Below are 11,256 nucleotides of genomic sequence, written 5' to 3'. Positions count from 1 at the left end.
TATGTCATCAACAACTTGTTTAATTTTCAAGTTTTTGTAGTAAACAATTATGCACAAAAAAATAAATTTTAAGATGAAATAGTAAATAATTTCTGATTTGAATGAAATTTGACATGTATGTTAAGAACATAAGAAACATACAATTTAAGAATTAGTTTATTAAAAAACATATTTAACAATAAGATATAAGAAGAATTTGAAAGGTTAACCTTCTCCTAAAAAATTAAATACAAATAAATCAAACGTTAGGGTTTATAAAACACTCGAAGTCTCAAGCTAAAGGTACAATCTATTGCCATAATTTCAAATGAAAAGGACTAGTTCAACAGTGGTCTCTAGTAGTGGTCCAGTTTATCATTTATTATCACGGTTGGTGACATAATATGCACGTACGTTATCAGTATTCATTTCAACACAAAAATTGAAATTTAGAAATAAGAAACCATTATGGAGAAGAGATCAATGGTGGAGAAATTGATTAGCAAAATTGGATTTTCCAATGAAAAGACAGTGTGACTTGGATTTTTTTTCTTTTTGTATAACGACCATACTTGGTTTGTGTTTCTTTTTTTCTACAAACTTCGATATCTACTCAATCCAAGAGTTGAATATGGATGAATCAGGATTTTGTCCATGCTTGGGATTTGCACTGCTATTGACAATGGAGAAAAAGAGAGGGGTTGAAAAAAAATTAGATTTAACTATCTATTACAACTAGATAGAGGGAATTTTTTTTTTAAAGAGAGTTTCAACTTGTGATGTCCGCTCCTAATGATAATTCTTTATCATTAGACCAAGAAACCAATCGGTTTTTGGTAAAAACGAAGAATGAACCTCAGATCTCTTATTTAACCATTAGAAACTTTACCAGCTAAGTGAACTAGAACCCACAAATAAGGGAATCTATGTATACTATTTTCCACAACTTTTATGTAATTATATGGTTTTGAAATGACTGTATAAGATAACCTTAGCCAAATCAATAGCATAACTTTCATAGCTAATTACAAAAGAACTTGTAAATCCATAAAATCCCAACCCATGCTTGGTAGAATCTCAAGCTTCTTTTAAGTAAGACGAAAATACTAGTTAAATTATAAAGGTGCACTAGTGGTACACAATTGCTGAATGTCACATAAATAGTCAAAATACATATATTGAGGGCATTACCAAGAAGTACAAAAATATGATAGATGTGTCTGCCTATGGGAAGCTAGGCAATTTGCACATTTATCCTGGTTGTTTGGTATGTGTTGTAAGCACGTACAATAGTAATATTCACCCGAATAATGGATAGTATCATGAATGATTTGTGAAATAGATGTTTCTTTTGTTGTTGATGATAATAAGATAGTTAGGTACATAGAGATTTAGAATTTAAACCCTACATTTTTAGGTTAGAAATACCAAAAAATATCAACTAGTTAAACTACAAGATTTTTATCGTAAAATAGTTAAATAATAATAGCCGAGGAAGAGCAAATGAATGACAAGTATTTTCCATATAGAATAATTGGGGTAAGTCGGGGAGGTTAGTACTGGTGCCAAACCAATTGTACCCAATAGCAATCTCTTGTAATATTGAAAAAAAAAAAAGAAGCAGCAATCTCTTAAATCATAAATTGGGGTTTCCGGAGAGTTACATTGGGCAAAATTGTGAAAATTAGGTGGAATAGTGATAGATGACTTTCCTGATGGAAATTGGAAATACGATCACAACTTAAGTTCTTTGTAATTGTTATTAAGCCCAAATTAACCCAATATATGTCAAATGTGGGACTCATATCACACTAACATAACACACATTCAATTAATATCTAATTAAATTTGGGACATTACCAGTGTAATCTCTTTATTTCAAAGGACCCACAAATAAGGTTTTTAGAGGGCCAACCAAAAGCAAATTGTTGATCCATTGCCAACAGACCATTTAGAAGTAACTCTTTAGCCTGTAGAAAGAGATTTTCAAGTCATTGATGAGTTAACTTATGGGTAGATGACGCTTGTAATAAGAAGTAAATTCAGAGGAAATATTAAGTGATATCTAGGGTCAATTTGTATGCAAATCTCATTTTGAGAATAAAAAATTGATCATCATTGCATAGAGGCACCCCACAAGTTTTGGATGGATTTAGAGGTCACATGAATTGCAATGGCGTCCCTGAGTCCAACATTATTGGTTTGAAGTATTTTGGTACAACATTGACAATCTCCATATGTGTCCATAGACCGGACAAATTTGCTTATCAAGCACTTATTTGTCTAATATCTTTTTTTTTTGATAGGTTATTTGTCTAATATCTTGTACTTTTCGTTCACCTAACCACTAATAAGTGCTCCTTAATCACGGATGGGAGCAAAATCAGAAATTTTTGCATCGGGTTAAACATAATCATACACGCACATATGACATAACATATAGATGTGTGTAAGAGAGAAGAGAAAGTATCTAGTAAGTCTAGTGTATATGCCATGTGAATCTCGTAGGTTATGAGGCCCACATATCAGTCTCACAAAAGGTGTATACATCCAGCTCATTCAAGATTTTCTCGTGAGGGAGAAGTTATAAATCATATGTGAAATTTGACGGAAAAAATATAAAAATGTAAGTGAAAAACTTCATTTTTTGAACCCAACAGGGAATTTGATTCATTTTCTATTTTGACAAATATAATCATTTTATTTAATAATATATAAAGTTGTCAAGGTTGATGTGTGGAAAGGCTAAGTAAAAAGAATTCCCATAAATTGTAAAATGTTTGATCTTCCCCCCAAAGTCCCTGTCAATTCCAAAAGAGGATTACCATAAATTCATTCTCTTTTTTCTCCATCTTCTTTGACAACATTTGGAGAATTCAAAACCAATCAATTTTTGCAGGTCTCATTCTTAACTCAAAGAAAGCAGCAGCAGATATAAATAGAGAATATCAAGAGCACCTAGCGGCTTAGACATCAAAATTAATTTTGATATGGCCATCAGAAACTCATTTTCCATTGCAACTATTGTTTGTAGGAATGATCTTGGAGATGTCCTTTTTGCACACAACTCATTGTTGCCTCCCTTTGATCCTCTTATTAGTGAAGTGACTGTTGTCCTCTCAGCATTAAATTTGACTACTCATCATTATCTCACATTTGTCCTGTTTGAAGGGAATTCAAAATCTGTGATTGAAAATCTGCAGTCTCCTCCACCCATTATTCCAGATTTCTTGTTGAATGAAATGCATATTGTTTCTTCCTCTTTAAAATCCATTTTGAGTTGGGAATTTTGTTTTGTATCCTGGGAACCTTAATTGCTTTTCTCACAATTTAGCTTGTTAGACCTTTTTTTTTTTTAGGTAAATGGGATTCTTCCTTATTGGTTTCTTATCCAGAATTTAGAGATATGCCACCAAAAGTCAAAAAAATGAAGCAACATGCTTTTGCAGGCTAAAAAGGGGTTCAATCATGACTTCAACAACATGGAGCATAGCAAATAGGGTTCCATTTGTGTGAAATCGGCCAGCATGTGACTCCCTTCAAGGAGCCCTAGCCCACTTAGCAAAATTTCATGCTTTGGGTCCATGAAATAACCAAAATGGACTCAATCTTACCCTCCAAATCACGCTCCGTTAAATCCCCGTTAAGGTTGCATAGGCTTGGGGCATGCATAGAATTTTTTTTTAATACAAACTATGCACGTGTAATGTGCCTGAAATTAATTGGCTTTTCTTGCACCAGGCTTGTAAAAAAATTTTATAGTCATAATAATAATGTGGGGACCCAAGGACTGAGGAAGGAAACAACAAGTTGTCACTATCACAATACAAGCATTCTAAGCCCGAATAGGGGATTCACCCAAGGATAGGAGGAGAAGAGACAAAATACCTCCTAGAAGTCCGAATGGAGAAGATGGTGTTCAGAGAGAAAGTCAAAGTAGGTGAAGGAAGTTTCTAGTGAAAGTTTACATATTGTCTCCGCATTAAATGACTGACAACAACTTTATCAGCTGCATTGATGAGGAAATGACCTGAACTATAGAATTCATAGCTAAACAGCTCCTTCTACCACCTTCAACAGAAGTTTAAAGGGACAAGTGTCCTAAGGAGAGTCTGGAGGATTGTAGATGGAAGGCTAGGATGCAATAAGCTTAGAAGTATATAATGAAAGAGAACTCCCAAATGAGGGGATCCCAGAAAAAATCAATGAAAAAAGATTAGAACAAGAATAGAGAGAGAGAAAAGAGTGTACATCCTTGCGCAAGAACATCGTCCTCGGGCGAGATTGTAAAGAACCATTTACATACTTAATCTTTGACTTTTGTTCATTCCCTCTCTATTTGAATCCTCAGGCTAAGCCCAACTTGTTTTACCCTACTTTCTTTACAAATATCTATTGGTTTGAGCCTAGCTGGATAGCACAAATTTTACTATTTTAAGTGAGTTTGGGCCGCAAGATTTTCATGTCCTTACAAATAACATTTATCTAATTTTTTTTTCTTTTTTCTTTTTATAAATATAATATAATTTCAACATTTATCTAAAGTATTAATAAAACATTCAGTATTTTGGGAGCCATGTATCAATGTGGTCCGCCTCGTGATCACAGGACTCCCTGCTCTTTGTACATCACATTGCAAGAAAGCGAAGGCAAAACTTTGATTAATTCTGAATCCTCCAAAAGATATTTATGATTGAGATGTAGCCAAAAAGGATACGAAGAAATAGAAAAGATTGAGGCATTGATTTTACATCATGTAATTCAATAAACAGATTTTAGGTACAATTTCTTAAACGCTGTACACTATGTTTTTCAATACAACATAATAAATATTTTCTTTTGTAACGAAAATTATATTCAACAATGTTGTTATATGTTAAATTTAACTGAGAAGTTTAAGGTGTAATACCTAATAAACCATACCTAAGTTTTATCCAAGAATAAAATGTTGTATGACGTAACTGCATAAACTTATCTGAAACCATATTAGAGGTCTTATAGGGCTTCTTATTTTCTTTTTTCTTCCTCTTTGTTTTTTTACTATTTTAATTTTATCTAAGTTTTTGTTCAAATTGGACTTCCTATACTTGATCATGCATGCCTCATCTATACCAAAGTTGGTATGAACCATTTTCAAGGATCTCTCTCATTTCAATTAGATGGAAATTTGGGTTATTATTATATGGGTCATTTTGGAACGAATAAAGTGAACTTTAACTAATTTTTAGAAAGCTGAACAGTGGGCTTATATTTATCTTCTATGCATTCACACAGCTGTTATTCATTTGGACAAAGATGATTTCTTTTGGGGGAAAAGCCCCTATTCCACTCCATAAATATATATATATATATATATATATGTATGTATATATATATTCTTGTTCTAAGTTCAACTCCTTTAGTTTCTCAAAAAAAAAAAAAAAAAAAGTTCAACTCCTTTAGTCATTATATCAGCAATAGTGCATGTTGGATAAATCTGGTAACCACAGAAACAAACCAATCCTGTAACATCAAAGTCTAGTTGGCCCTCTCTCATCATCTTCATCATAATTCTTCTACACTTAAAACAAAAATAAACAAATTTTAAAATTATAATTTAATCAAAAGACTATTATATTAACCACATTACAAATATTAAATTGTTTGTTATTGGATCTTACCTGAGAGGTATTATAAATATATGATTTGTCTTTGGTGACGATTCAGAAGATATAAGGAATTATTACACACACAAACAAAAAAAAATGTAATAAAATAAAATAAATTAGAGGGCTAAAACAAAACAACCAGCCTACCAGGTTGCGTTACATACCACGTTTCTCTCTCTAAATACCAGTATTTAGGGCCTTTGTGTTCCTCGTAGTGTTTTTTTCCTTAACATCTTCATCTTTCAGGTTACAACTTTTTAGTTCCATGGCTTCCCTTCTTTTCCTCTCTTTCACCACCTTTTTCTCTCCAACTTCAATTCCTTTTCTATAAAGCTTTTAACTTCTCTTTAAGTCATACTTTGTATTTGAATCTTTTTAGTGTGTGTTTTTTTTCTGAAAGGTGTCCTGGACCCTTGTAATTGAGGCTGTTTGGTTTGTACCTATTTAAGTCCCATATGTTACAAGGGGTTTGGTTATTGAAACTGAGGCTTAATTTGGATATCACAGCTTAGCTTGTTCTGAAACTGAGGTTTCAGATAACAAAGCAAATAGGGTTTTAGCTTCTTAGGAAATGGAAAACTTTTCTGGGGTTTGTAAGGAAGAGGAACAGATGGATTTGCCACCCGGGTTTCGATTCCATCCAACTGATGAAGAGCTTATTAGTCATTACTTGTACAAGAAAGTTATTGAAACTAGCTTCTCTGCTAGAGCTATTGGAGAGGTGGATTTGAACAAGTCTGAGCCTTGGGAATTGCCATGTAAGTTTGCAAAAAAAAAAAAAAATTCTTTCGTCTTCTTTTTTGTAATTTTTTCCCTTGTGTATCTCAATTTCTCTTTGTGAGAATTGCAAGGACCTTAGTTGTTTATTTGGATCAAATTTTGATTTTGATTTTGTTTTTTGTTTGGATGAAGGGAAAGCGAAAATGGGAGAGAGAGAGTGGTACTTTTTCTGTGTGAGGGACAGAAAATACCCAACTGGTTTGAGGACTAATAGGGCTACAGAAGCTGGTTATTGGAAAGCCACTGGAAAAGATAAGGAAATATACAGAGGAAAATCACTGGTTGGGATGAAGAAAACCCTTGTTTTCTACAAGGGTAGAGCCCCAAAAGGAGAGAAAACCAACTGGGTCATGCATGAATACAGATTGGAGGGTAAATTGTCAGTGCACAATCTCCCCAAAACTGCAAGGGTATAAGACTCACTATTTTTACCTCTGTTTTATACTCTGGGTTTGCTCTGTTTTTATAATCTGTTTTCCCCTGTTTTTTCACTCTGTTTTATCCTCTGCTTTACTTGAAACTAATGGATTTTTGTTCTTGAAAATGCAGAATGAATGGGTTATAAGTAGGATATTTCAAAAGACTTCTGGGGGGAAGAAAATCCATATTAGTGGGATAGTGAGATTGGGGACTGAATTGGATCCTTCAAATCTTCCACCATTAATGGATTCTTCTCCATATACAGGCAAGACCCAATCTGTTTCTGAATCGGCTTACGTGCCCTGCTTCTCCAACTTCATGGATGCTCAAAGAAACCAAGAAGGAATGATGAATTCCCTCAACAATTCTCTTTCTGGAGTTTCCTCGTATCGCACCGATATTCTTCCAAGAATCCCAATTTCAAGCTCTTACTACTCTGCTCAAACCATTCCACTCTCTGCCAATCAACAATTCCCTGGCTCTGTTGCAATGCAAGACCACTCAATTCTTAGAGCCTTGCTTGGGAATCAAGGCTCAAACTTGAGGCAGAGTTTCAAAACAGAGAGGGAGATGGTTAATGTCTCCCATGAGACAGCTATGACAACTGACATGAACGCCGAAATCTCTTCGGTCGTATCAAATCTTGAAATGGGTAGGAGGCCATTTGATAATCAAGAGGCCCCATCAACCTCAGCTGGGCCAGTAGACCTTGACAACTTGTGGAGTTATTGAAACCCCAAATGACAGCATTAGAAGAAGATGAAATTTAAGGTAAAAAAAGAAAAGAACAAACAAAAAAAAAAAAGAGGGAAGTGTTACTTCAATTACCACTATATATTGCTTTGGATTGATGTGTGGATCTGTGTATAAATTTTCTGAATCCTTAAGGGAAAAACATATGCCATGTTTTGTAAGATATTATATTCCATTTGCAAGTGCTTTCTTTTTTGAATATGTTGTGGGTGTTTTTTTTTTTTTTTTTTTTGGTAAATTATTAAATCATTGTAGTTAATTTGCTTGGATACAATGTTGTTGACATAAGAGAATGATTCAGTTGTTGGCTAGGTGATCTTATTTTGTATAATCTACTAAAAAAATTGAGAAAAATTAATAGAATTACATTCAGTCCTTTGGACACTGGTGCTGACATAACTGAGGACCTGAGCTTTATTATAAGAAATTTTTTATAATCATCAAGTTTGGAATTTTATAATTCTTGGATGTGGTGGTACTCAGATGAATATGCCTTTGAGTTTGACAATAAATTTCACTCCCAACCCCGTGCACGCGCAGAATGCGATGGAGACACAAACATTAATAAATGCATTTGTACTTATCCACTGTTGAGTTTCATGTACAATCATTACATACAAGTCAAGGTGCAAAACTCCCTTCGCCTTTTCACCATGGTTCATGCATTTTTTTTATATCCTCGTGAAGTTTATCTGTAACATTCTTAACTAAAACCTCTTAGGGAATACAGGTTCAAATCATTCCTTTTTTGTTTTACAACTATCAATTTATGAAGAAAAAAAAAAGTTTAGATAACCCCTCATCTCTCTCCCCCAAACTCCAAAACTCCAATTTCAAACCAGGAAGGAACAAAACAAATGCTTGTTTGCCAAATAGTTCTGAAACAGCAATGTTGGTTTATATAAGAAAGTGTTTTCACTGTCTAACCGAACAATAGTTTGATGGTTTTGGAGTCGTAATATGTTCAACAATAATGTGAAGGATGTGCAATTTAAATTTCATATATATGAAATAAAGTCATGGAGGCTTTGTTGCAGACTAGATTGAGCTTGAACACAATTATAGAATAATATTAGAAGGGAAAAAATATATTTTCCCCTTTTCTTTGGTTATAATATTAAAATAATGACTAAAATTTAAAGTCTTCTTCTTCTTATTTTTTCCCAATTCTCTTGTTCATTTTTTCAAAATATATTAATATTCATCATGGTTGTGTTTGGAATTTATGATATAAAATTTTAGACATTTGAATAACAATTGTTAGTATAAATCATTCAATATAAATTTAACAACACATGATGATGATTTGAGCTAGCTTCGAAGATTTTACTCAAATAAGAACTCTTATTATGAGGATTTGAAAAAATATTCTATACTTAATCATATTAAATAGACATATTAATAAAACTTAAACCCAATTATACATTTAATCTATTAAAAAAAAAAGCTTGTCGTTTCATACTTTATTTATATAATTTCGACAAAAAATTAGAATCTAAATCAATCTTCTTAATAAAAACTTGTACCCATATAAATCACAAATTCATTTGGCATGATGTAAAGAACACATAAAGAATATGATACAAAAATATATCAAATTTTTCTACATGAGGAAATTTCACCTTTGTGTCAATGTGTTGGCAGTGTTGCCACTTCGTTTTATTCTCATTCAATTCATTCTTTCTATCTGTCCATTCATCCATTTTGGATTCTAAGCTGTATAGCATGATGTGAGAATATATATATATATATATATATATATATATTTTATATTTATATAATATATTCTTATATATCATGGTTTTTTTTTTTTTTTTTACTTACAAACCATGTGGTGCTTTTGTATCTAGCACATGATAAAATATGTCAGCCTTCAACAATTTGAGTCCTGCACGACATAGTCCTCAGCTACATGAAATTGGAGCATTTTTGTCGTTTACAAATTTTGTTGCATTTATCCTTTTTGACAGCAAATTTATATTATAAAAACTTTCCCTATTATCTTCTCCCTCCCTTTAAAGTAATCCACAAATCAAACTACCCAAATCAACTTTATACACAGTTCCCTATATTAAGGAACATTTCTTACCGACTATATTCTTATTAAGGGTTTGGTATATTCTCTTTGGTCAAAGCATACAGCTCTATATATTATTCATAAAACAAGTATCACAAAATGTTATCAGCACACTATTGTGAATTCTACATCTAACCTTAAATTGAATCATTTTAGTATGTTTTAGAAAGAAAAAAAACAAGTTTAAGTTCTTAGGTCTTAGGCTTTACTACAATCTGGCCTGACAATTAAAATTTGAGTTAGATAAACTAAATTGATTCTAAAATGTAACAAAAAAAAAAAAGTAAAATCTGGGATCACAAAAAAAATTCACAATAATTTCATAAAACCTCTCATTTTACCTATTAGCTCACACTTGGACCCACCATAATATGTAATTATATTTTGGGCAAAATACAAAAACAATTCTGAGTTTTGGGTTAATACAAAGTACTATCAAGCTCTTTTTCCTTTCAATAGTTTGTCTTGTCTACACAAATCTCACATTACTGTAGCATGGCAATTATATATGGAAGGTTATCAAAAAAAAAAAAAAAACAATTATATAAGCAAGGAAGTATTTAGGTAGCCAATGGAGAATAAATAGCAATTAAATATATCGAAGAAATCAAAAGTAGGTGACTTAGTTAGGTGAAGTACATGGTAGATAAATTTAGAATTAAGATTGTGTTCTGTACATCAGTTGTATTAGACACATTAAAATGCAGACACATATCCATATTTTAAAGTGTCCTATGCACTAATGCATTGGACAAAGATCGTATCTACACATTTATATATGTAAGGGAGTATCTACTCTTAATTTTTTTTTAAATGACTCACGTGTGAAGTACATTCTAGAAAAATTTAATGATATTGTAAATTTTTGTTACGAGCATAGCTTTACACATGTAACATAGATAACATAAAAAATTCTTAGAAATGTTTAACCTTTATTAGCCTCTAATCACATTTAATTCTGTTTAACTGACAACAAATTTTGAGACCATAATACAAGTCCTTAGTGGGCCCTTTAGTCATTAACTTAACATGTGAACTAATATTTAAAGCATTTTTCTATATCCCATCACGTCTACTCAAGTTTATAAAGTTTAAAAGGAACTTTGGAATTATAAATGCGAGAGCCGTGGAAATTGTTGTGGTACTACACTTACTCTATTTCTATAGCCCATAGGTGGTCCTTTCTTTTTTTGAGAAACGAATATAGGTGGTCCTTAATCATTAGAATTATTGCCCGCAAATTTGTAGTCGTTAAAGAATGGTTATGGGTGGTGGCTTAGAGTTGATATTTATTATTTAATAGTTCAAATATATATATTTTTCCTTTTTTTTTTTAAATATCTTATTAGAGATGAAAAGGTTAAAAATAATAAATAAATAAATGAAAATGCTAACGAATGTCCTTAGAGGAAGAATCTAGTTAAAGAAAATTTTTATGGGAAAAAAAATTTAATGTTTTGACAACTCTTTTCATTTCTCATAAAAGTGATTTAAAAAATTTCTAAAATAAATTCCTGTACTTGGATTAGGAAACAAAACAAATGGTACAGAAATAGAAACAACAACTGATCAGTTTGACAAGTTATTATTAATATTGAA

At 32.0% G+C, this 11,256-nt stretch overlaps 1 protein-coding gene across 1 annotated transcript; it reads left to right on the top strand.

Moving 5' to 3' along the window:
• Positions 1 to 5,790: 5,790 nt before the first annotated feature.
• LOC126702582 (NAC domain-containing protein 100-like) lies at positions 5,791 to 7,781 on the top strand. The gene is made up of 3 exons (XM_050401327.1): positions 5,791 to 6,385; positions 6,540 to 6,817; positions 6,957 to 7,781. Exons 1-3 carry the CDS (start codon positions 6,199 to 6,201, stop codon positions 7,557 to 7,559), a joined length of 1,068 nt encoding a protein of 355 aa, XP_050257284.1. The 5' UTR covers positions 5,791 to 6,198; the 3' UTR covers positions 7,560 to 7,781.
• Positions 7,782 to 11,256: the final 3,475 nt, after the last annotated feature.

The sequence above is a fragment of the Quercus robur genome, chromosome 10 (assembly GCF_932294415.1).
Source record: "Quercus robur chromosome 10, dhQueRobu3.1, whole genome shotgun sequence".
NCBI classification, from domain to species: domain Eukaryota; kingdom Viridiplantae; phylum Streptophyta; class Magnoliopsida; order Fagales; family Fagaceae; genus Quercus; species Quercus robur.
This window is presented reverse-complemented; position numbering and strand designations above follow the sequence as displayed.